At 41.6% G+C, this 26,801-nt stretch overlaps 2 protein-coding genes across 2 annotated transcripts in view; both read right to left on the reverse strand.

The window, feature by feature from the left end:
- Positions 1–2,849: 2,849 nt before the first annotated feature.
- Positions 2,850–12,105, reverse strand: usp2b (ubiquitin specific peptidase 2b). The gene is made up of 12 exons (XM_079213944.1): positions 11,738–12,105; positions 8,007–8,054; positions 7,785–7,911; positions 6,368–6,479; positions 6,140–6,250; positions 5,637–5,701; positions 5,419–5,522; positions 4,803–4,883; positions 4,602–4,680; positions 4,192–4,299; positions 3,989–4,109; positions 2,850–3,754 (listed from the first exon to the last, which is right to left on the reverse strand). The coding sequence occupies exons 1-12, from the start codon at positions 11,888–11,890 to the stop codon at positions 3,649–3,651; spliced, it is 1,215 nt and encodes a 404-aa protein (XP_079070070.1). The 5' UTR covers positions 11,891–12,105; the 3' UTR covers positions 2,850–3,648.
- A 5,672-nt stretch (positions 12,106–17,777) lies between these two features.
- Positions 17,778–26,801, reverse strand: part of tecta (tectorin alpha) — a gene marked incomplete at its 3' end in the record, with an annotated part of 40,420 nt that continues 31,396 nt past the window's right edge. Inside the window, exons 20-30 of the mRNA XM_079237813.1 lie at positions 25,190–25,570; positions 23,332–23,618; positions 22,349–22,629; positions 21,535–21,645; positions 21,107–21,309; positions 20,153–20,316; positions 19,796–20,044; positions 18,779–18,941; positions 18,606–18,690; positions 18,249–18,368; positions 17,778–17,878 (exon numbers count right to left, since the gene is read on the reverse strand). Coding sequence (XP_079093939.1) covers positions 17,778–17,878; positions 18,249–18,368; positions 18,606–18,690; positions 18,779–18,941; positions 19,796–20,044; positions 20,153–20,316; positions 21,107–21,309; positions 21,535–21,645; positions 22,349–22,629; positions 23,332–23,618; positions 25,190–25,570 — 2,145 coding nt within the window. The remainder of the gene's footprint in view (positions 17,879–18,248; positions 18,369–18,605; positions 18,691–18,778; positions 18,942–19,795; positions 20,045–20,152; positions 20,317–21,106; positions 21,310–21,534; positions 21,646–22,348; positions 22,630–23,331; positions 23,619–25,189; positions 25,571–26,801) is intronic.

Here is a 26,801-nt window from a genome sequence, read left to right on the forward strand (position 1 = left end):
AAAAAAACAAAACATGAACTAATAGATATTGCCATAAAACTTCCCCAGAGTACTAATCTTTTGGTATTATACTTTTTCTGAAAATGTATGTTGAAATAAGCAAATGTGTGTTAAAATAATCAAATGAGGCATGATCTAATGCTAACAGAAAATTGGTGGAGTAAAATAAACACGCTTGATCAGTGCATGAGTAAACAATGTTTTTGTCATTAATAATAACACTCAGAAGAGTTTATGAGCAAGTGTATAATTGTAATTGGGTGTATGTATTTGCAATTGATATATTTATTTATTTTCACTAAAAAAACTAAAATGTCATGTAACGAGAGGAAAAGTCAGGTGATCACCAAAGTCAGTCTCTGGGAGCCATGAATGTCAGTACATGATGTCATCGCAACTCATCCAATAGATCATTATGAGATATGATGTCTTCGTACACCAGCATACAATCAATCAAACTGGGTCATATCTTTATGGCAATTTTGATTTAACGGACTATGTCTGATTTATATTAAGTTGATGAACACGGCCCTATTTTCCCACAACCTGTGGATGCAGGGTTCACATCGTGTCATTGATCCCACTCGCTGCGTGTGTATCCAAACCCTCCTAGTGTCGTGGGAGAGGCACTGGGCCGTGCTCTGATAACTTTATCTTTTCTCCTCACAAATTGGCTTCCTCACCAACAACAGATCATCTGTCTAAGCCACAGAAACCTAATCACACGCGCACAACACACACACACACACACACACACACACACACACACACACACACACACACACACACACACACACACACATTTCTTTCCCCTGCGGCTTTAACAAGCTCAGGGGCTCAAGGATAAGAGAGGGAAGACGCAGACGCGCTGCAGTAAACCTTTGGTTCCAGGTGATGTCGTTGGTTGATGAAATATGGAGACGTTTTTTTAAACATCAAGTATAGCCGGCTGTTGTTTTCTACCTGTTGTGGCAACGGATCTTTTTCTGGCCTCAGTTTTATTCATATTTAACAGAATATATAAATGAGTTAGTTTGTCAGATAACCAGAAGGTACTCATGTCAAGATATCGACTACTCGATAATATATAATAAATATCAGCATCACGATCAGGGTCAGGTAGTAACGGATTACATGTAATTGAGATTACGAAAACAGATTACGAGAAATAACTAATCAACACAGATTACATTTAAAAAGAACACCAGATTATAGTTATGTTTTATTTGCTTGGAAAATGTTGAGATTTTTTTTTTTTTAAGAGAAAAAAAAAAGATTTGTGGAACTCACATTTTTTGTCGTTCATTTTTTTTCTTCGAATAAAAAGGTGCAATATTTTCATTGTTTGATTTTGAAATGATCCAAACATATTTAGATGAGATATGGTTCTAATAAAAAAAAAAAGCCATGTAATCCATATTCAGTAAAAGACTCATTTCAAAGTAATCGGACCCGACCCGGCTCATGAGCGCTGCACACAGCTCCTTCTAGTGTGCGAAGTGTGAAGTAGCCCCCCCCTGTCAGATGGCCTGGTTTTAAGTGGGTTAAAGGTGTTTGACACAGATCCGGTCGGACCATGCTCTGCTCACTCAGCATGAAGTAAACAGCCGGCCCTGCAAACTCACAGACCTCTGCTTGTTATTTTGGTTATACGCAACACTGGTGATTTATAAGGGGCATTACAACTAATGTGCTATTGTGCACAAATAATCAGTTACGCCATACTTGAAGTTTACTGTTTTTTAGAGTACTAGTCAAAACTCTTATTACACAATTACATATAGTTACATGGGCAACCTCCCTTTATGAGGCTGCATATAGTTGTCTTTATTATATTATTTAATGGCAGGTTGCATCACTTTAACTACATTCAAATTGGCTACCTTTCATATTCCATTTAAGCACGACAACGAAAAGCTGCCCTAATTCTGCACAAATTCATATATTTTATAATAACAATGAATGAAATTGCTGTGTGTAACGTAAAGGGTGTCGCTTATCGGGATGAACTCAGAGAATTATGACCCAACAATTTCCCTCAGCTCGTTTTGGTTTTCCGGTCCACAGCTTTGCTGCAATGTACCTCATTTCAACTCTGTATAATCACAATATACACTACCCGCTCGGGACCAAATACCAAACAGATAAAGTTAGAAACTACCCGGTGAACATAATGGAAGATTTTATCCACAGAAGAGCCAGATATTTCCCGCAGGAGTTGGTTGAGACCAGAGACGGAGCTAAAAGGAGAGCATACATAGGCATCAAGTCCATCCAGAGGCCAGACACTTTAAACACATGCTACTGTTGCACTGCTGGACGTAAAAAACAGGAAACTCCATGACTTGTCACAGCTTGACTCAAGGCGATAAAAAAAAGGCCACGCTGCAACAAACTCACCGTCTATACGGGAGAAAACGAAGGAGGTTACTCGAGTTGTTACTAAAAAAACAGTTTATTTAACATAACTAAAATGTCATGATAAACTAACTGGAAGAAAACCAAACAGAGTGGAAGCCAGGGGAGAGAACAACTGACCGACTGCTACCCGTTTATGGTCCCGCCTCCTGGAGGGTCATCACGACTTTGGGGTCGTACGTTGACCTCAAAGTTGTGATACGTTGTGTATCACAAATAAATACATAAATATATGTATTTATATATAAAAATAAATATGTTGTGCATCACAAATAAAGTATATCATACGTTGTGTTTTCCGTTTCTCTGGTTTCATCATCGTCACTGGATTAGCTGAATGGTGAACAATGTATAAAACCTACAATATTTTGACCCTCATGAACTGTTCCTCGACTTCCATTTGGCTGGCTGGATTAAAAAAAAAAAAAAAAAAACACACACATAATGCAATATAAGTTAACATTTAATTTTAATCATCTATATACTCTGAACTGACTTCGGTGTAAAGTCAGCAAACATTATTGCTGCAAGAAGTATTGTTGATCATTTTTATACAGCTGCTTTGGTACGTCGGGCTTTCCCACAGAACAGTTACATTCACTGCGCGGTCCATAAATACTGTACAAAAATAATATGTGCTTGGACATAAAACATCCTCTCTACAATATTGGATTCCCAGTGTTCTAAGAAGAAACTCTAAGGCTTTGTTCAATGACATATCTACAGTATGCACTTTCAGTTACTGGCATTCTGTTAAATAGAATAAATTATATCCTTCACTTGCTGTGTGAGGCATTCTTCAAGTCTCTGCAATGTCGTCACATATTAATGTCCTTATAGTTAATAGTCCATCTCCAAAGGGCAGGAAAAGTCAAAGAAAATCCACTCGACTGGGTGCAGATTGAGGTCCAGGCACAGCTGTTCAGTGTCTTTTTTCTACAATTCTACAACTTTTTTTTTTTAAAAGCAAGTAGTCTTTTCTCCGCGTTACTTCAGTTACATCCAACGTATGAGCCCAGCATGAAACATCCTGAAGTTCCAATGTGCCGTCACATCCAGACCTTTTTCCCCTCGAAAAACAAATTGTGAAGGAAGGTCAGAGGGCGTTTTCCTTCCTGCAACACATTTGCGTGCTCCACATTCACAGCCCGTAATGGCAGGACTCTCTCCACTAGGCGGAGCTCTCTCCCAGCAGACGGCGGTGCAGCTCATCAACTCCTCCGCTGGCGTCTAAAGCCGACACGTCTGATATTTGCTGTGCGGGGAGGGAGCCAGCTCGTAGAAGAGGACGTAAGCGTTGCTGCTGCGGACCTGGCTGGAGGACACCGGGCTCACCCTGCACACAACACACACAACACACCATGGTTATTACAGAGCATTGCTTCTTTGAGAACTATCCGTGCATGCACCCAATCTGCACCGTTAATCAGTCAACAAGTTGACACCCGTTTCATTTTCATTTGACAGCAGCTGCAGGAAGTGTAATTACACAGCGCAGCTTTCTGCTAACTTGATAAGACGATAATGAGAGGTAATGCAATGACACGCGAGTAGACCCGAGAGTCCCTACCTGGAGTCGTTGTAGCTGTACCACTCCCCCAGCGCTGGGTTCTTGCAGTAGGCTGTGTAATGGCCTCCCAGAGCGTTTCCCGAGTGGTTGGATACTGCGTACAGGTTATACACGGCGCGCTCTGCAGGGACACAAAGAGAGGCATTACTCATCAAATTCCGATTCAGCTTGGAAAGTGCGCGTCGCCTTCGGCAAAAACTCACCGCTGCACTCTGAGGCAAACTCCCGCAGCTCCAGCTCTTTGAGAGGGAAGTTGACGTAAGTGGAGAGCTTGCTGGTTCGGATGCTGGAGTCTGAGAAACGCTTCAAATCTGAGGGGAGCATCGAGTCAAGGAGCAGACGCTGGTTTTAAAATGGCATTATTGTGTTTTTAAGTGCAATTTTGAGTATGTCTACTCCACAGCAAGAGGGAAATATATTAGTTAAATAGTAGGGTTTTTTTACATTTTTTTTTTTTTTTTACATATGAAACAATCTGATGCATTGTTATAGATTGACCAGTTCAACACTTATATGCTGCACAAAAATCACTGTTAGCAGAAAGACTGCTGTTGTTTAAAAGCATTTGCATGACGCAAGCATTAAACAAACCAAATATGTGAGGAAAGGATACGAAGCACGAGTATCTGGGGAAACTTCTGGATGCTGAATCTTTTGGTGCATTTCCTTCTGGTTTTGCATCTGTTGCACGTCTGAGAGAGAGAGAGATAGGCAGAGAGGGCAGTGAGATACTGCTGTTTATATATATATATATATATAAAAAACTTTATATAACTTTTTTCCTTTACAAAAGGATCGTGGCGTGGCCCCTTACCGGTCTCTCTTCCCCGTCCAACACATCCTCTTTCGTAAACAGCCTCAAGCAGTCTTTGAGACTTACTTCACCTGAGCTTTTCTGCAGAGACGGAGAACAAAGCAAGTCCAGTCAGGAAACAGCTAACTACATGAAACGACACATTGTCTTTTTAAAATCAGCATTTGATAATTACAGACAAGAAATTACGTGTTTTTACAGCTTTGTCAACACTATTTCACAAAATATGGATTGGATAAACCTTTCGTGTGTGTGTGTGTGTGTGTGTGTGTGTGTGTGTGTGTGTGTGTGTGTGTGTGTGTGTGTGTGTGTGTGTGTGTGTGTGTGTGTGTGTGTGTGTGTGTGTGTGTGTGTGTGTGTGTGTGTGTGTGTGTGTGTGTGTGTGTGTGTGTGTGTGTGTGTGTGTGTGTGTGTGTGTGTGTGTGTGTGTGTGTGTGTGTGTGTGTGTGTGTGTGTGTGTGTGTGTGTGTGTGTGTGTGTGTGTGTGTGTGTGTGTGTGTGTGTGTGTGTGTGTGTGTGTGTGTGTGTGTGTGTGTGTGTGTGTGTGTGTGTGTGTGTGTGTGTGTGTGTGTGTGTGTGTGTGTGTGTGTGTGTGTGTGTGTGTGTGTGTGTGTACCTGTGCAACAGGAATGGATAGGTCCCAGAAGGGATCGAACACCGTGGAGCGGAAGCCACAGACAGTGCAAGTCACAGAGCTCTTCAGCTGTCCAACAAATAGATCTAAAAAAAAAGGAAGAAACAAGACATGTTGGATTCATTTAAGGTGCATCTACATTTAGGGATGGTTTAAAAAATAATAAAGTAATCATGCAGCCATCAGGGTTCATCCCTTACCCACAACTTTGCTGTCCTCCCTGTCCAAGTACATGTTCCACATCCGCTTTCCTTTTTCATCATCCCTGTGAATGAAACCAGACAGAAGTGTTTAGGGAAAAAAATACTCGCATGCGAATATTTCACATCAAATTTTTCAATAAAAGACTTGACTAGCTTCTCACAGGCAGAGGACCAACTACAACAACAGGATCGGTCTCAGCTAGACTGTTGCCTCCGTGTTGTTGTGTTCAATATGTTCGGTCTTTTGATGCGTAATATTCACCATGAAACAGTTAAATTATGCTGTGTGAAACAATAGCATTACAAAATGCATTGTCTATTGTCATTGAAGAAAATATTAATTTAGAAAATGGTAATTCATTTCTTTGTAATGAATTAATAAATACATATTTTATGTCCACATTTCAGGCATGCAGCAGCGTTTTTCGGCAGTGACAGGGAAGGTTGTGAGTGACTTTCTGGGAGCAGAGGAGAGACCGGTGGGGGAGGGGCTGACTTACGTGAGGTGGTCAAAGTCCTCGACGGACACCTTCGGGCGGACTGTCACCCTGTTCACCTCGTTGTGGAGGCCGTCCAATAAGAAGCGTAGAAACTCCTGGGCGTCCTGCTGACTGCAAGCAGACACAAGGAGAATGGTTACTTTCTTCACCGTGAAATCCGCTGATGTTCTGTAACTGAATCGAATGAAAAGGCCGACAAGCGGAGGAAGTGGAGGAAGGAAGACTTACTTGCAGCCCACAAATTTGGGAGCGAATCTCTGGATCTGGCTCCTGAAGTCAGAGGGACTGATGGCCTCGTTGTTCACAGAGGTCCACAGGCCCTGAGTCAGCTTTGCAAACGCTGAGGTGAAGAAAAGAAAAATAATAACAGAAAATGAGACCGCAATCGTGAAAAGAAGGTTTCACAACACCATCCTTTCCAAAATTCAACATATTCCATGTGTATTTCTTGAGCTAAAAGAGGCAGAGTTTTGACTTTGACGTTTCTGTAAATCAAGCTGTGGCACCAACAAGCCTGAACTTCTGGGAGATTTGTACTTATTTGAATGAAAATTATTATTATTTCAGCTTCATGAGAACTAGTGAACAGCATTGACTCAACCAGGGGCAGAGAGAGATAGAGATAGAGATAGATAGATAGATTTTTTTTTTTAAATAACGAAAATCCAAATAAAAAATCCCTAACTGAAGATATTTATTGTTTTTTGGGCATCGAAGGTAATGCTCGACTCGGTCTCACTTTCTTTCCACTGCACGTGAAGGTCTTCATCAGCGAGTGGAAGTGGCTCGGGTGTCGTTGTGTGACGGTGATGTGACTTCAAGTAGGTCACGTGAGGACACCTGAGCCACTTCCTGTGCGATGATGAAGAGTCTTCCCACCGCTGTGAGACGCGGTCGAGTTGAATATTTTGTCACATAAATTCATTTTGAAAAAACTAAACCGAAGACTGAAAGAAAAAAGGTGAGGCACATGTCGTCTTTTTTTATTATTAAATGAGAAACAACGTTGTGCTACAACTAATTGGCCTTTTATACTTCCTGAAAATACATCTTATTAGTATATCACTTTCATAACAGACTCTTATATTTTTTGTTTATCATACAGTACATTTTTTTACATTTCTATTATTAATCAAGTCTTGTATTGGCATGGACCAATCACGATCCCAAATTCCTTGCATGTACAAACACACTTGAACACAATGTGACCTGTGAGAACATTGTGTGCCAACACACCCTCTAAAACACCCCGGAGGAGAGAAACGCTCCCTTTCACGTTGTGCCAGCACACATTTCATCTCGCTGTACATTATAGTTGAATACAGCGGATTATAAAAAGCTTGGGACAGACTCATTCCTATAGAAATAAGGTTTACGTAATGCACTTATAGCACTCAAGTAGCCCCGCTTACAGAGTTTAAACATTTAAAATATATTTAAAATCATTTCTGCTTTCAGCGGACGTGATCACGGTATCAGTGGAGCACAGCGACGCACAGTTTTTAAAGATCTGAGTAAATAAAGATCTGACAACGTGAGACCGTCTGCGGAGCCATAAAGTGACTCAACAGCGACGAGGCTTCGCTCGTGTTCCTCGTCACGCTGCAGACTCGTGCTTCTGACAGCTCGGCGCGCTCGTTCTTACCTTCCATGAGAGCCGCGTTCGTCGTGCAGTTGTTATTGTTGAGGTCTGTGCGATGGACGTTTCTCAGGCAGTAGTCCCTCAGCTCGGGAGTGTTACTCAGGCATTGCAGGATGGAGTTCATGAAACACTGGAAAAGCACAAAGATGAGGTTAACGAGGCTCCGGACTCGGCGGGTCAAAGTGCAGCGTCTTGTACATCAGACCGCAGAGGGAAAGCGCTTACTGTGTTGCCCAGGTTCCTCAGTCCCACCAGGCCTTGGGGACTCTTGTTCTGTTCAAATAGAAAAAAAGAGATTTTAGTTCATGCTTTTATTGGAGAATTGTAAACTGAACATAAAAAAAACCCAAAAAGGTTTTAGACAGCATGAGGGGGACCTAGCAGAAATGTCAAGTATAAGGAATTTATTCAACTCAGGGCTCAACACAATTTCTCCAAATGAAGCAAACATTTCTGGATTGGTTTCGCACTTCTAAATGAGTGTCATTCACGGGCCCAAGATGGGCTGCACGTTTGGTCTTGGGCTCATGATTGGGTCAATGTGGGGACGACGGAAGCAAAGGGCCTCCTTGTGTGGTCCACTTTGAATACGTGGCACTAAGCCGGACCGTGAAAAGGGACATGCCGAGTCATCATGGGGAATTGAACAGTTCAAATGTAAACCTTAAATAGGAGGCGGACAACTGAATGATTATACCGCCTTGTCAAATGAATATGTAATGATGTATTGATGCATAAAAGACACACACAGCCATGTTCTAAAAGTGTCTCTACAGCTCTTAATTGTTCTTTCCCCTCTCGTCTGTGCAGCCCGCTGTACATCCGCAACAGATCTGCTTGCACACTGTGTAAGTGTGATGTAACTACTGCACGACTGCCACCCCGTTACATTCCTCAAGTGTGAATAAGCCTGGAAGGGCGGCCTGGCCTTGATTCAATGCACACCATCTGACGGTCACGCTGTTGGCACCGAGCGTGGCAGCGCTGGGCTGCGTGGACATCGGCTACAGTTTCCACATGCTTGGATGAAACGGCGGCACAGTGTGTGCCTGCGCCGAAGAGCCCACCGGACTGACGCCACTTGTGGTGCAGTGACGCCGTGCATGTGTGACGTGGCCCGGGTAGAAGAAAAAAAAGCTTCTGCTGAGAAACTGTAGAACACAACGCGGTGTCAAGTTGTCTGTGCGGAGGGTTTTAAGTCGCTGCCCGAGACGAGGATCAACATGTTTATGGGACATGTCTGGTGCAACCTGTGGTGTTATTCATCTGTTAAATACTGGTGCAAGGCTCTGAAAGCTCTAGCAGGGCCACAACTGGAACCAGTGTTCAATTTAAATGTAGAATTGTTTTTGGGCTACATAATTAATATCAAATCAATCACAAATTCGGTTCCCCACAGTTAAATGAACATGATCGACGCCCCTCTTGACTAAAAACACGTGCTCCGCTTATTTTAAACTACCGATGCATATTAAAACAAGCGCTTCCTAACAGCCAGCCACATGGCTTTACTGTGTGCTGCTTCTTCTTCTTCTCTGAAACAATACACAATTATTACATTTTGATTGTTGCCATTATCTGCACCAAACAAATATGTTTTCTTAAGTCTTTAGAAGATGCTGTGTAGACCAGGACATCTCTGCATCACCACAATATTGTGCTCCCTGTGATTTTTAAATTGCAGGAGGCCAAATTGAGATTTTTATAAAAAAAAGTTGGTATGTCCCATGTTGTGTTAGTGGAGCGTGTTAGTGCCTTGTGGTGGTCGTAATAGAACTGTGAAAATATCAACCATCAACATTCCTTTTGGCCGAAATCTCAAATATTTCTCCTCTTTTCGAGTCTCTCTTCTTCACTGCCGCGTCTGAAGGTGACCATATGGCGCCGAGTCCCAATGTGCTTCACTGCACTGGTAAATACCGACCAGCGGGGCTTGGCACGCTCAGCGGGCGGCATGTGATCTCAAAGAGCCGGCGCAAAAAAAAAAAAAAGAAAAAAAGGGAGGTGATGCATTCAGGTACTCTCTCTCCACGTGCGCTCTGAGCAAGAACTCTCTCCTCCGGTTGGGATGACTTTAGAAGGAGCGAGGGAACACAGTGTCCTAAACCAGCTACGCGTGCCTGGTCAAGGCCGCATAATGTGCGACGGAGGAATGACACACGGACATGCACACGCCACTCCCTTAGAGAGAGTATAAACATGCGTCTCAGTTACATAACAGCAGCGCTGGGAGAGGTCCAAAAGGTTACAAAAAGTTTTGGCACGCTTCTAAAAATCGGAAAACGATCCTGAAGAAAAAAAACACAGCACAGCATGAAGAGCACATTTCATTTTGACCAGCTGATGATTGAAGAGCAACGACCAAAGTTGCTCCGTGAGGATGAAGTCCAGTTAGGAGTCCAGTTGGCAGCTCTGTGAGGCATAATGCTAACGTAAGCATTTGAAGATATCCAAAAATCAAATCTTAAGAAGGAGGTTATCTTGCTCATCATCACAGTTTAGCTTGCTAGCATGCTAACGTTTGCTCCCCTTGGAGCCCACACTGTCACTAACTGCACTTCCTGAATAAATATGATCCTAATTTTGAAAGAAAACTGTGTAAAAGTGACAGATAAGGAAATTGGCTTTAAAGCTGTGCTTGGTCATAAGTCACTAGCTACATGTATACTTTCAGTAGCTAGCATAGAAGTGCTAACGCAAATAAATGTCAGCGTTCGGTGAGCTGGACTTAGTGAAGGGTCAGATCATGGGAATCTCATTAGCTTTGCAGGTATTTTGGGCATAAAACAAAGTATTGGAGGGTCATTATTCTGCAACCAGTATGATACATTGTTTTGTATTCTGTGGACAGGCCCATAATATCCCCCTTTCAGAGAGGACGTGTACTTAAAGTGCAGCTTGTGACCAAAAATAATTCCTACTGCACGTCAGACCCACAAGTGTATGCAGGGTGTGTGTGTGTGTGTGTGTGTGTGTGTGTGTGTGTGTGTGTGTGTGTGTGTGTGTGTGTGTGAACAAAAAGCAATGTGCAGATGATAAGGTGTCAGTCTGGTCTCCTTATCAGCCGAGCGCCTTCTTATTACGCAAAACGCCCCACTCAAGTTGCTACTTTGATGCAGGCAGCCGCTGTTCTTGACTCCCCTGCATTGTGCTCATGCCTGTGCGATTACAGTCTCCCCCTCCTTCTCCACTTAAGGGCAGATAACAGCCGAAAGGTCACAGTTGGACCTCCACAAAGCTGCGTGTGGCTTCAATTATGCTTTCAAAGTTGAATATGATAAGTACACACACTTCTTTTTAACAGCAGCACATAATAAGACCTTTTTGTGCAAAAGGTTCACTCATCGGCCTCAAACACAAATGAAAACACAAACTAGTGATGACCTTAAAGTGACCTCCTGTATATCATAGTGTCTATTGGGGGGGTGGGGGGGGGGGGTTGCTTTTGCTCTACGCAAGCATAGATAGCCATGATTTTTTTTTTTTTTTTTTTTCACTGGATATGACTCATTTGACTGCGCTAGTTGTGTGGAAAACACTGCGATGTCAGCACACTAGATCTACTTTATGATCTACAGGAAATAAAACTTCCATGAACACTAAAACTTTCACGGGTCTTCACCCAGGTTGAAAAAAAACATCTGGGGAGAAACACATTTATGCAATCACTATAGAAACAAATGGACTCCCCCCGTTCTGAAATTAATATCTCCACAATTAGTTTATATTAAAGACTGTATTTAGGCCATATTTGTGAAAAATAGGAAAATCTAAACAATCTGAAGGCCTTGCCAGACCACCACCAACTCCTCCATGCTCAAGGCTCAGCCCCCAATGTTTTAAAGGTAAAACACAGCGCATACAAATAATAAATGCAAAATAACAAATAAACATGTGACCAAAATGAGTGTGTCAGGAAGAGGCTGATGCTTTCAGAGACCGAAGCAGCGGCTCACCTTGGCCTGGTTGATGATCAGACCCATGAACGTGGACACCAGCTTGGAGCGGGACAACGACGGGCTCTTCCGCCGCAGCTCGGGCTTGTCATGGGGGAAAGCGGCCGGTTCCTCCGGCACCGTCACCGTGTACGAGTGTCGCAGAGACGGCATGTCGGTAGCTGTGCTAAATGTTTTTTTATCTGACGGTGGTGGTGGTGGTGCTCGTGCAGTCCAGTGAAAATCCCACTAACACGCGCATCAGCCGTAGCTGAAGTCAGACTAAAAATCGATAAATAAACAATCGACAGGCGAGACGAGAGTCCGGGTTACTTGTCGTGCGGCTGCGGGTTCGTCGGGCTCCTACGTCCCGCTGGTAAGTTACACAAGCCGCCTGCGCTGGAGAATAACACTGGGGCGGCGCGTGTCGGAGTTTTTACTGCATGCTCTAAACATCTCCGCCCACCCAGCGAGGCGGTGCCTTCAGAGGCCGTCGGAAATAGTAAGACCGCAAACGGTATTGACAGTAACAGAGAAGCTGTGAAGAAGAAGATAGAGAAAAGTAAAAACACCACAATGTAAAAAAATATATAATAATACAACCATTAGACGTAAGAGTTCTGCGTAAGTATGTAAGTATTATCAGCAAAATAGACTTCTAGACTTCTCAAAAGAGCAAGTAAAGTAACACAAGAAACATAACTCATTCTGCAGTGTGCTTCTTTTGTATTTTTTGTTATGTGACCATATTAGGTTTATTATGTAAGCAACATTTTACTGTTGTAGCTGGTTGAGGGGGAGCTAGTTTTATTATTAAACTAAGTTTTTTATTATAACATTATAGTTTAGTCTAGTAGTGGTTCCCGAACCTAGAAAGGGTCAAAAGCAGGGCTGTGTGATCATTATTAGGAAGGACAGAAGAAGTTCTGATAGAGAAATTCTTTACTTTTTTATCTACTCATATCTGTGAAATAATTGTGAAGATTTATTTGAATGAAACCATGTATTTTTGTTAGAACTGCTATTAACTCATAGACATCTGAAATTTTGTCAGGGGGCGCCAACCAGAGACTATTTTCTTAACTGGTTGGGAACCACTGGTTTCTTTACAATGCGCAGCATTTTACACAATCATATATCTATGTATTATTAATGTAAAATCCTTATCTATAAAAATAACTCTCTCAAATAAATGTCGTGTAAACAAGTATACAAAGTACTATTTCCCATCAATTATAAAATGTATATACTCAAGTGAAGTATAATTATTATAAATCTGATTGTACTAAATCTAATAATAAGTCCACTCAACATTAAAAAATATTCACATTTCATTGATAAGATGGGGTTTAGAGCACCAAGCCATAATCAAGCCTTTGGAGTTTGTAAAATAACTGTTTAAATAGTTTGCCTATTGTGTGGCTAAAACCAAATATTTGTGTTGGCAGAAAATAAAAGCTCTCATCAACTTTATTGCACCGCCCAAATACGTCCGCCCCCGACCAGAGAGAGACTTGCTGACCTTGACTTTGATCTTTAGACATGTGGTTCTGACTTGACACAGAAACAGTTGTGAGTCTGATAAGAAACTTGATAGCTGGCCTCATAAACCTTTACAGGTCCTTACGAATCCCTGAGTCCAGTGCTTTCAGAGTCACGCAACACCCAATACTCAGCTGATGAATCAGGGTTTATACCTGCATGTTATTGTAGATGTGGAGCAGTGAAACCACACAACATGTCTCTTAATTGAGCAGAACTGAAGAACAATGAGTCTTTGAAATGGAGTGAAAAACAGAAGGGTTTACTCCTTTCTGAAAACATCCACATTTAAAAGAAAATTAAAATGGGACATTTTGGCTTGATTGTAGCGCCAGAAGAAAATTCAAGGGGTCACGAATAATATTGGGATGATCTATTCTCTGGAGATTGTTAAAACTAACATACAAGTTTATGTTTATCTGACTAGTAACTGACAGGTAGGACAAAAACACAAACACATTAAATGCTATTCACGCCTCACTGCCACACCGTGAAAACACAGTGTACTGTGAACCCAGTGCGTCAGTGAGGAAACACCCATAACAGATGTACAAGCAGACCCATCAGGATCACTGAGGGAGGGAATCCCTTTGTACAAACGTAACAATTAATCACCCGAACGCATTGAAGAAGAATGTGAGCCGCTCACGCTGACACATTCCAGTCATAGCTGATGTTCACTAAACATTAAAAAGCACATACTTGATCACATTGTATCTGATCACATTCCAGGTTTGTCAGTTCCAGAGCACATTAATGTTTCAAGGCAGATTAACTCACTGGATTTGTTTAATTATTGTTTTAAATGACCCTGATGGCCTTTTGTTTAAACACCTCTCTAATAACAATCTTTACGAAATCATTAACCATTAATATGTGATATATATAAAATGTGGCAAAAATGTAGGGACATTTAAGGGGGATAACACCTGATATGAGAGATATCATCAAGATAACAGCCATGTGCTGCTGACTATTGTTAATAATCACCTCTGAATGTCATGTCATGTTATGTAACCAGATAAGGGTGCATGCATTGTATGAGTGTTATCAACACAGACAAAAATCGCTCTGAAAGCACATCCACAAGTAATTACGACAATTTCAAATGCATCTTTTCTACTATTGTACTATTGTACAACATGACAAATATGTACTTCCACTTTGCTCCTCCACCCCCAGGCGAGGCCTACATCCTGCACACATGTGCGTCAGCGAGAGAATACCTCAAGCCATCATCACGCTTTGTGTATTATTTACCACAGTCACCATCTTTATTTATTGTGTTCTCATGCTCACAGGTGGCAATTATCAATAACCACAAAGTACAGCAGAGCCTGATGTGAATGTAATCAGTGCCGTAGGTATTTGATCATGGATCAAAGCCATTGACAAATAAAATGTTTGACTTGCAGGTAAGTTAATACATCACCAAATCTCTTCCAATCCATCCTGAGGGGGACATGAATGTTGGTACCAGATTTTACACAAGTTCTTCTAATTATTGTTGAGATTTTTCAATCAACACCACAAATGTTAACCTCGTGATGACTCTAGGGGAAAAGTCAGACGCACAACCAAGATTATTGAAAGTGGAATATGAAAGTCCGAATCAAATTCATTGGCTAACCAATTTAATTATTGTTCAGATATGTCAATCGATTATGGCGAAGTGACCAATGGAGAGAACAACGTGGCATCCAGTTATTTTGGATATTCATCGACCCCATAGGATGAACTCATTCCATTTTGGAAAGCTTTTTTAAACTGTAATAATTCTGCCATTTAGAAGTCTCACTGGGTACAAAATAAAAAGAAAAAAAAAACGAGACCAAGATTTGTACTTTTCCACAAAGACAATAGTTTTAACACCTCTCTAAAAACACATCTTCACTAAATCATTAATCATTAATATGTGATATTAATAACATGCGGTGAAACTGACCTTTAGGGGGGGATTCAACTTGATGAGAGAGCTATGATCAAGATAACAGCCATGTGCTGCTAACTATTGTTAATAATCACCTATGAATGCCATATTACGCATTAAAACATACATGCATGCAATAAAAATGTTTTATCTCAAAGACATACAGGTGTGACGTTGCTACTGTATTCATCAAGAGGGAAAATTGCTGTGAAAGCACTCTCCCAAATAATCACAGCCATTACAACTTCAAACACACCTTTTCCATTATACCGCTCCTCTCATTCAAACTTGCAAAGGTGTACTTTAATTTGCTCACATGCACATCAGCGAGGGAATACCTCGAACAGCAGTCACGCAAGAGCAAACAAAGGAAAACCTTTTCTAGAAACGTCACTTCACCTAAACTTTACAGCGAGTCACATCCTTAGCTGCATCTACAGAGAGCAGGGAACCCAGAAATATAAGCAGGAAGACAAAATAGGTAGCAGATGCACAGGAACTGCTTTTTAAAATAGTGGTTTATTAGATTTTAGTACTAACTAATAACTAATAAGCAAATGTGTTTCTTATAAAAAAAAAGTCCAAGTAGATGCTGAATTACTGTTTTGTATTTTACTCTTTTTTACTTTTACTCCTGTGAGTGTTTACTAGATCAGGTACTGTGTTGTACTTTTTTTATGTAATACTTTGTGTATTCCTGACATGAAGAACAATACAACACATTTGAGAATCCAGTTTCCTCATTACTGTAGTAACTCATCTTTACAACTGAACCCTTGTTCATGGAATCTCAGTGTGTTCTGATTTCTGATTGTTGTGCAATATTGTTTTCAAAGTTTCCCAATTACTTTGAAGAGAACTCTCAAAGCCGCCTTGTGTCGCCAACTTTCAATGGAAGTGTGAGGGCAGAAGACTTATGAATAACAAAGGTTATAAATTGCACTATGAGTAGTTGTGCTTTTTCTTCCAGCCTTGTTTAAACAGTACTTCCTTTGTCTCCACATGAAGCTGCTGTCAAACGTCAATGATAGCTGATGGATGACTAAAGTGTACATAAATGCCTCGAAGGCAGGTTTCATCGTGGAAGGAATTTACTTGAAAAGAAGTTGCAACTTTCAAATAGCTGAACTCAATCACAAGGTGTGGACTGGATGAGGCATATCGTTTTATTGCAATTATGTTGCTAGGCTACTTCTTCCACCTCTCTTGTAGCCCCGAAAGGCCATAGCTGCATGTTATGCATCAAATAAACTTGACTTGCACTGACTTTGAGAACTTATTCATTTATTAAAAGTCGGGTGGCACTGCTCTCAAAGAATAAAACATCTTTTGGTCATGTTTTTAAACATCAAACAAAGATACTGTATACTGACAAGAAATGACTGTACATTTGTACATAGAATGTAGCAAAACAGGCCTACCGATGAAAAACTGCCATCTAACTAATCCAAAATGTGAGTAGAGAACACTGGAGTGTTACATAACATGTGTGGTGACATAGATTGACATTGAGAACGCATAAGGTGCCAAATAGAAACCTGGCGAATGGAGAACTTTACTCTATTGACAGTATTATAAGTCCTCACACGTCCATCTTTACAGGCAACATGTTCAATGGATCAATGAGTTATAGCCAACAGTGCTACAACAGTGTAACTGATTAAGATAGAAAGGATAAAAATGAATAAAAAACAATTGCATATCTTTCAACCTGGGCTCTAATCTGTGGCACCAAACTTTTAGTTAAAAATGAAAAGTACTCATTCCACAAGGTGCCCTTCTCACACATAAATACTCACTGGATGCACAATGTACTCTCCACACTGATAACATGGAATACATCATCCTTTCCTCTTCGCTCCCACAAATTCACAATAGGCCCTAAAATAGGCATTTAGGCTGAGTTCACAGGCTCCAGTTGGTTTTATCTAATCAGTTAAAAGAACTGAATGTACGTACCCTTGCCTCTCAAATTAGATTCAATGTCATGAGGAGGCTACAGTTATCAGAACAAACATTAAGGCTCACTTATGTGTCTCAAAGGTGTACTGCGGATTTAAATGTTGAATAAAAAGACGACAGAGAAAGTTCTGTAAATTTATTTGGAGACCCTAATAAAAATCTCCTGCGTCCCACCTACGGGTCCAAGTCTTTGGGAATGACCGCCTTAAACACAATGAGAAGAACATGTCTTACTTTGGTGTCATCTGGTGGTAGTATATAAAAGAACACTGTGGCAGACAGTAACGCACACATTTTTCTACAAACAAAAGCCATCAGAATAATTTGAAAGATGGTATAATCTCTGCACATGGTGGCTTTAAGTAGATGATAATACACAGTGAGGTGTCCTGATATATGAGAATAATGGAGGAGGTGAAGGAGCCGACTTATTTTTCTTGTTTTGTTACCTTCGGTTGCATCAATAATAAGTGGACTCAAACATTTGTAAATGCACAGTGTCCTGTTTGGATATTTCGACTGGATCACAGCTGATCTACCGACTAATTAATGCTGATGAACTTTGTGCATCTTCAAGTCTTTTCTGTGTTTTGTTCGTCTCCGCGTGTCCCCCGTGCTCGCAGGGTGTTAGGAGAGGAGAGCGTGAATACGAGCCGGGAACATGGAGATCACAGCGCTGATGCTCAGCAGAGAAACCGCAGGTGTGAGGTTACTGCTCGAGCTCGCAGCTGGGAAAAGAAGAAAACATTAATTATGTAAAACGCTCGGTGGCACTTTTTACTTGCGTTGCAGCATCAACATCATCCAATGTGTTTGTGTGTATACATACATTTATATATATATATATATATATATATATATATATAGCTTTGTTTGTTTATTGTTTTGTATTGCTTTGTGTGTGTGTGTGTGTGTGTGTGTGTGTGTGTGTGTGTGTGTGTGTGTGTGTGTGTGTGTGTGTGTGTGTTGCTTTGGGTGTGTCTGTGTGTTGCTTTGTGTGTGTGTGTGAGTGTTACTATGTGCGTGCGTGTGTGTGTGTGTGTGTGTGTGTGTGTGTGTGTGTGTGTGTGTGTGTGTGTGTGTGTGTGTGTTGCTTACTCCGGCAGCTTTTCCCATCTCGTTGCAGCATCCCAGTCACACAGCTGCAGACCGGTCCGGTCGTCTTACTGGTGCAGATCTGCTCACAGCCTCCGTTTACCTCCTCGCACCAGTCGGATTCTGAGAGGGAGACGTCACAGGCGAGTCATGAAAACCCCAGAAAAAGCTTGGGAATTTAAATGAATAGCTGATGGAAAGTGCTGGAAATTAATAATTTCTGTAAAAGTTGTTGACATGTTTTTTGAGGATATGAGAAATTAAATTATGAGTTGTTTTACTTTGAATCCCGTGCAGATTTTCGTTGATTCTAGAGGTAATACCAAAGAGAAGTATGAAGACTAGTAGGTCAACACTTACCTCTCCTTCTTATGGGTCCCACAGTCAAGATTTGCTCTTTATGATCGCTGTCCTCCGAGTACATCCTTCTCTTGTGTGGACAGTTCTGGATGCACAGTACACACACACACATCAATAGGGCACACATTGTGTCATCACCACTTTTCACTTTTGAGACTTCAAGGCTTCCTCACCACTTTGCAGGCGTTTGTTTCAGAGTCACAGAGGGTGACGTCACAGTGGAGGTGGACCTCCTCGTAGTCCCCGATGAACTTGAAGACGGTGACGTGGAAACGACAGGTGAGCGATACGCCGTTCTCTGCCATGCCGATGGTATTGTCCTTGATGTTTGGACACCTGGAGAGGGACAGGTGTTAAAAAGGAGAGGACGGTGCTGCGTGGCCTTTATCCAACGCACATAGTCCCTCAACAGCCACCTGCTTCATACTGCAAAAAGTAGGCACTGCTCCTTTAAAATGTGTCTTTCTATTAGACAAATGTCCTTTCTACCTCAAATGTCTTTTCATCCTTAAACTCCTCATTGCTACATTCACCACCCTCTATAACACTGATATAGCTCTACTAACCGTCTCATGCTTAAAATCTGACAGATTTAAGGCCTTACACACCGGGGGTGTGAAAGATACACATTTCACACGGTGCTGTAAGAAGATCATAACTCACTGCAAGTGCGTTCATAATGAATTATAGACATGGGCGCTGTAGAAAGTGCTACAGAGAATACAAAATATCTCATTTAAAAAAAGAAAACTGATTTAAATATTTCACCAGGTCCCTACAGTCTTAGCATAGTAAAAGCATCGTAAGAGCATTGATTCTCAGCATTATGAAAAATAAAATGCTGAAACGACGCTTGAATCTTATCATAGATTCAATGTTTTGTTTTCTAACAAGCAAACATTCACTGATTGTGGTGCGCTTTATATCACTGTAAATCAAATATATTTGTCTTTTTAACTGTTTTGGACAAAACAAGCTATTTGAAGACACCATCTCTGGGTCTGGGACATTTTGGTTAACAATCTTTACAATTTTTTTATATTTTATTGGCTAAACAATTAATTTAAAACATCCCTAGATTATTCAGCAATGAGCATCAGTTGTGTGTGTGATGCTCAAGACGATTACATTGTGTGTGTGTGTGTGTGTGTGTGTGTGTGTGTGTGTGTGTGTGTGGTGTCCAAGCCTACCCTCTCTCTATGATGACATAGCGGAGTCGGTCACTGCTGTAGCGGGACGGCGTGGCCCAGCACATGTTCACTATGAGGATGAGCTGGTTTTCGTCGGCCCCTTCCACAAAGACGCCCACAAAGAGAATGTCTCGCGTGCTCAGCACCACCTCGCCCTCCCTGTACGGGTTTCGGTACGAGGAGTTCTTATACAGAGCCATCTTGGTGATGAAGTTTCCTTCCTGGGTCGGTATGGTGAGGTTTATCACACTAAGGGGGGACGGACGAGAAAACGTACCCGGTTGTTATGGCTGGTAATGCCATGGTATTTTGTTTTAATTGAAGAACACCTGTTATTCTACATGTTCTCCATCTGACCTGAGCATGGGCTTGAGGACAGTCTCCAGCGAGATCTTCAGGTCCAGTTCGTAGGCGCAGGAAAATTCCACGTTGATGGTCTTGTCCCTGGTGATGACGTTCCCGGTGTTGTTCACGCTCTCTATCCACACGGTGTTCTTATACATGATGTGTGTGCTATTCGACTGTCAGGAAAACAGAGAAGCAAGTGAGGCGAGAATATCATTATCAATCTGGTCAGCTTGCTTAAACTTACTAATTATGCATTTCATTTATTTAATTAGCAAACACATTTTTTATTATTTTATTTTTATGTGGAGTGCTTTTTTTGCCGATCACCAGTTTATTCATTTGACCAGTACTACTGATAATATAAATCGTTATATTCTGTAGATATTCTGCATTTCATTATTCTTATGTCTATTAGAGTTCAGGTTGTGCAAGGTCAGTTTAACAAATACTTTCTGTGAGAAGTTTCTGTGAGAACAGTCCGGTTGTCTGTTCCTCAAGGTTCCACGCTTTGCACCACAACACTCACACCTGTTTATCAGCATATTGACATTAGGGAAGCAGACTGGTCGTTGCATGTTCCAGCCTTGTGAGAAAAGATGAGGACATGATTCTCCTCCTCTTAGACAAGTTAGAGACAATAGAAATGTTAGATGTTCATGACGGAAAACCGTGTATTAAAGAGCCCAACTTCAGGCTGTTTGGGGTGTTTTTTGGACGGTCAACCTGCGTGTTGACTGGACGACTCCCTGCTATCGTGATTGCAGCATTTGTTACTCTACTTGTGATTAAATAAATTCAGAGAACGAGAGAAGTTGTTTGACTAAGTTCTTCCGGACGCTACACCAGGCATCCAATAATTAGTAAGCATTAACACTACTTCTGAGCACAGGTTGCCAGAGTCGGTTTGACCTCAGGTTTTGGTAAATGTCTGTCGAGTAAGAAAGGGAATGAATGTAAGCCGACCTGTACGATGGAGCCACAGTGACCCTTCGTGTTGTTGATGCGGAAGGAGATAAAGTCTTCTCCCTCAATACCGGCACAGTGCTCGTCGTTGACCCTGACGTCCTCACGCTCGAAGCCCAGCTGGAAGAGCTTACACTTGGAGATGGAGACCTCCATCTGAGCATGCTTACAGTTCACCTCTGCCTGGATGATGTCATCGTCACCTATCAGAGACACAGACAGACATCAAGTACTGCAGATGGCTGTGTTTTTTCCAGGTTGAAAACTACTCATTCACTATTGTTCAGGCATGTGACTCCTTAGATTTGTCTATATATGGCCCAGAATCCCAAAGGTTTGGCCACCCCTGATTTACAGCAAACTACTGGGATGGGATATAAAATGTGGAAGAATGATATGAGGACCTTGTTGCCTTGTGAAGCGCTCACCTCCAGTATTGGTCGGCAACTCCGGGCAGCCACATAGGTCACCTCCGTTCTCCAGCTCACAGGTGACGTTTGTGCACATCTCTCCTGCACAGGGGTCGTAGATCCATTCTGCTAAAGACAGGAGCACACACAATGTTAGCTGTCACACACATTGTTAGCTCAAGAAGTAAAAGAAGACTCAGTCTGGCTGTCTTACATAGTCTCTTATTTAACATTTTGTATCTGCAGTACGCCTTGGAGCCACACGAGGGAGCCTGAATGTCGGTATCTTTCTGATTATTGTTGATAATATATTTCATCTAAATGCATTTATTTGGTTTCATTTATGAAGTATTCAAATACATTTTCAATAACACATGCATAAAACTGAACTGTAATTCATCAAATGTATATCTGTTCAAAATAACTGGTTTTCCTTTTTAAGATAAGGTGATAAAGATGGTCAGGAAAGTCTATATGCACAAATTCCCTCTTCTGACGATTCATAAATATGGCCTATTGTATATCGGGTCGCGATGGTTTGTCTTTTTTAAATTTTATTGGGTCCCCAGAAGAATTGAAGAAGATTTGGTGAGCATTGTAGTGTGGTAACTCAACAAACCCAAACTATGGCTGATGAAAGGCAGAATTTCCACTGGGGATGAGGAGGACATGTCCCTCTCAGTGTCTCCTCCCAACTGTTGCAGTTTCAACTTAATTCACTTAAAAGGTTAATTTCCTTTTACTGTCCAGCCGAAATTCCCCAAAACATTTGATACACTCATCTGTTAACCATAACACTTTACAAGAGCCATGCAGCCATGTGTGCCCTTACAGCAGTTCTCCTGGGTGATCCACTTGGTGCTGAGGGTGCCCATGGAGCGGCAGGCCTCTGCGTAAGCGGCCAGGGAGCCGCAGACCTGAGCCTTCTGGTGATTATAGCAGCCGTCCAGGTAGCAGGACTGGTAGAAGGGCCGGGGGTCCAGCAGGCCGTGGCACGGCTGAAAGAAACCCTTCGGCTGGGTGAGCTTCTGACATGCGTCTTCACTTTGCAGCGCCAGCACCGCCGTGTTGTCACAGGACTGAGCCAGGGCCACAAACTGGGTTTCATCACAACTGGAGGAGGAAGGGAAAAGAGCCGGCCATTTGAGTGATGGAGGGAACTAATTAAACCAGCACTCTCTGAGGTAGTGGGTGACAACAAGTCTTTAAGTGAAACAAAAAAATGGTTGGGGATGAAGTTAATTGACTTGAGTGTTAATCTGTCTACAAATGTCCCTGTACAGATGCCGGATGACAAAGGAACTTACAGGCCGAGCTACACAGCAGAAGTCCCAGTTTTATCCGGTCCTGACAGCCCGACTACATTACAATCAAACTCCCATTAGTGAATGTGCCAGCTTGTCAGCCCAAACCAATGTAAACGAAGCAACATGATCACTCATTCGGAGTTGTGTTTCTGTTCAATTGATGAATATTCACTCTCCCTCTAACTCTGTTTTGGTCTCCAGCAACTCCTGAACGGAAGCTGCTCGATGTATCACTTTCTAAACCAGCTTGTGGTCAACTATGGAGCGTGATGAGAGAAGATTTTGAGGGCTGTAAAGCCAAAACAATGAGCTAAAAGAGGCTGAAAGATCTGAAGAGTTTGATGATGAATCTTTGAGAGTTTGTCACTATGACAGACCACTTTTACAATACATGTATTAATGTGTTGCATTTCGGAGGTGATCTCGAAAAGATTTCACGAGAATGGTAGGATCATATACATGTAAATAGTATACAATATATTCCACCATGTTTGTAAGCCTCACCCACCTGTTCTGCATACCGTTGGTCTTCCAGCTCTGGGCAAGCTCCAGGGCGCTGACGGCCGGCTTCCCCCTGGAGGTGATGTAGTCGTCACTGGGGTCGCCGTTGAAATTCCCACAGAGGCCACACACCTTGTTCTGGAGCCGCTGGCCCATTGTGATGCTCAGCGTGTTAAAGTGGTTGTACCGAATCTGGATGTCCTGGGGTGTGTCGATGACAATGAAACCTTCGGACGTCGACAGACGTGTCATCAGCCCTGTTAGAAACGGTACCGATACTGTTGTACCATTGACCTGTGAAGACACAGGAGATGGAGGTCTTTACATATCTGAGATAAGACTCACTGTCCCTTTTATTTCATTTATTTTCAGGGAGCAGCATGACATGCCCTTTCATGGCAAATTCTGCACTCTCACCTAAGTAATAATAAACCCTTCTCATTTTGAAGAGCATGTAAGTTTATAGATAATATACTAGATAGTTCGTGGATGGTATGAGAGCACCAATCACATATATAGAGTATCTATACATATATCTATAAATCCATTGTTTTTAAAAATGTTTTACAGCTGGGGTCAGACTTCTGAGATATGTCCTTAGAAATATAATTTATTAGGAAATGTCATCATTTTAGTAATGTCCTTAAATGAGGGAATCAAAGATGGAAGGATGCAAGCTTCTGCAATTAATGTACCAAGATGAAAGGCGATATTACAGAGACAACAATTATTGCAGTTTTTTTTTCCTGCCTGAGAGATATGAAAACAGAGAAGAGGTGTTTGAGCCGAGACGTCCTTGGGCAGGAATGTAGATGAAGGTGTCATCTGCATAAACTCATTTACTTTTTAAGACAAAGGATGTCACTGAGGGGTAGCATATAACAGAAAGAAAAGGAAAAGATGACAGCCCAAAGCAAAGATTATGACAGTGCTGTAATTACTGTTCTGGTAAATATGACCCTAGCCCATTATCACTAATACCTTCAGTATATAGATCTTGAGGCAGTTGAGAAAAATGTGCAGTCAGTGGCTCACTCAGATCAAGCAGGATTAAGACTAAGTAAAAAAAAAAAATCTATCAGCAAGTCATTATCTTCCTCTGTGAGTGCACTTTCAGTGAAATGTTATGGCCTAGAGCCTCAACTTGAGGAGCTCTACCAGACTATTAGTGGTAATTGGTAAATTGGAAGTACTCCAGATTTGTCTCGGGACTGTTTGGTAGGTTTCTCGAGGAGAGGTTTGATGAAGGCAGACAGCACATCGCCAGAAGAAAAGTAAGTTTCTTATATAAACAAATAATCTTCCAATAGAGATAAAAGTTCATGAAAGCAAGACCATGTAGCATTTGAAAGAAGAAATATTACAAACTTCCTTTTTCCAAAGAAAAGGGTTTTTGTCACCCAAACAAACACAGGACTTTCACCAAGGAGGCAGCTGTTCATGTCCTGTGTGAAACCAACAACGTTGTTTGTCTTTGTGTCACTTTCAATTTACAAAAGTCACATTTCTAACCCAGATCACAATCATTTTTTTTTACTAAACCTAAGCAAGGGTTTTTGACACACTGGGCTTGTGTGTGATGAGTTGAGTTGTAACATTACCGAGTCAGTTTGCTTACCGTGTAATTTCTCTTTACTTGTGGCACTCTTACTATGTTTTGTTTTTGCATTTATCTAATATATATAACACCTTTCTCATTACACGTAATTAGTTGATCTGTTGTTCATATACAAATATTGATTAGTGTAACAATAAAGATTTCAGAGTCAATGCAATTTAACTAAACTGCTGTTTAGAAATCGTCACAAAATCAATCCGTGTTTCCAATATTTGGCTGAAGCACGAGGGTCCAACGCTTCGCTCACCTTGACCGTGTTGCCAGAGATGAGAATATTCTCCTCATTGATGTAAAGGTAAACATGAGAGATGGTGGTGAGGTTGGGTGTGCTCCATTTATCGAAGTTAGCGATGAGCTGGAAGGAGAGGCCAGGCATCTTATGGCAGATAGTGGATAAGACGAAGGAGCAGGATGCCGGGAGCCGCAGCGACGCCCCGTCGAAGGTCCTGAAAACCCCACCGCCGGACGCCACGCAGTGCTGGGAGCGCCGCGCAAAGCAGCCCCGCACTCCGTACCGCAGGGTGCACTCCTCCTCAGCCTTACAGCGCCTCGGGTCGCACTGGATCAGGTTTCGTCCGATGCACTGGCAGCGCTTGGTGCAGTCATTGTTCCAAAACAGCTGTTTGGGCTGAAATAAAGAAAATATGTCAGTTAGAACCAGACAGAAAAGTATTTGAAGAATTTTGATCACAGGCTTTGAATGCAAAATGTCCGTATCAAACATTACTATGTTCCAGTTTTTTCCCTCTTGAGGATTTGCTGCTTTTCCTTGTCTTAGAGAATTGGGAGAGGGAAACAACTAATTTCATGACAACCTCTTAGCCTTAAAATGGGACATATCATGCTCATTATAGGGTCATACTTCTATTTTGGATTTCTACTAGAACACGTTTTACATGCTTAAATGTTCTAAAAACCCATTATCTTTCTCATACTTTGCCTGAATATACCTGCACTCACCCCACTTACTACTCACTCCATCTTAGTCTCTTTAAGCCCAGTCTGCTCTGATTGACTTGCGATAATAATATGGTGCACCTTCTCAAGTTCCGAAGCCGTTGGAGATACTCAGATGGATGGAGGTATATTCTAATGGACCTTCATGTGACATAGGGAGGGGTGCCAAATCTGAATGACTTGTTGAATTGCATGTTTTCTGATCTAGGCTGCCGATACAAAAAGGACTGGGTTGTCTTATTTCACAGTTTTAAGGTTGGTATGTATGGAGGACATAAAATTACTTAAGTATAAATAAATAAATAAATAAATGCATGAATAAATAAATAAATGCTTAAATAAATGTATAAATAATTACAGGAATAAATAAAACAATGCTTAAATAAATGTATAAATAAATACAGGAATATATAACTATAAGTTATACCTAAACAGGACATCATTAAATAAATCTACAGTATTTCTACATTTCTGTATTTCTTCATTTATTTATGCTTGTATTTATGTGTTCACACGTATTTATTCATTTATTTATGCCTGTCTATTCTGTGTCCTTATATGCAAATGAGCTGAGGCGGTCCGAACCTCTGTCGAAAGCATGATTGGTCACAGTAGTGTGATAGCACCTGGTATGTTATGCTCTACTACTTCTGCCTTGCACATGTTGTTTAAGTTGGCAAGCTCAGCTAACCGTTAGCAGAAGTCGTCGTTAGCACTTGGCAACATGGCATTGTTATTACAAGCCATTTCAAATCAATTACGATCTTTAGCAGACGATTCAAGCTGCTCAGCCACATCCCGCAGTAGGTCTGCCAGCGGCCGCTGGGTTAGGCTGACCAGACGTTCGGGTTTTCAATGCCCTGTCCAGCGTCCGGCGCAGCATCAAGCCGGACGCATATTTG

The sequence above is a fragment of the Taurulus bubalis genome (assembly GCF_910589615.1).
Source record: "Taurulus bubalis genome assembly, chromosome: 2".
Taxonomy (NCBI): domain Eukaryota; kingdom Metazoa; phylum Chordata; class Actinopteri; order Perciformes; family Cottidae; genus Taurulus; species Taurulus bubalis.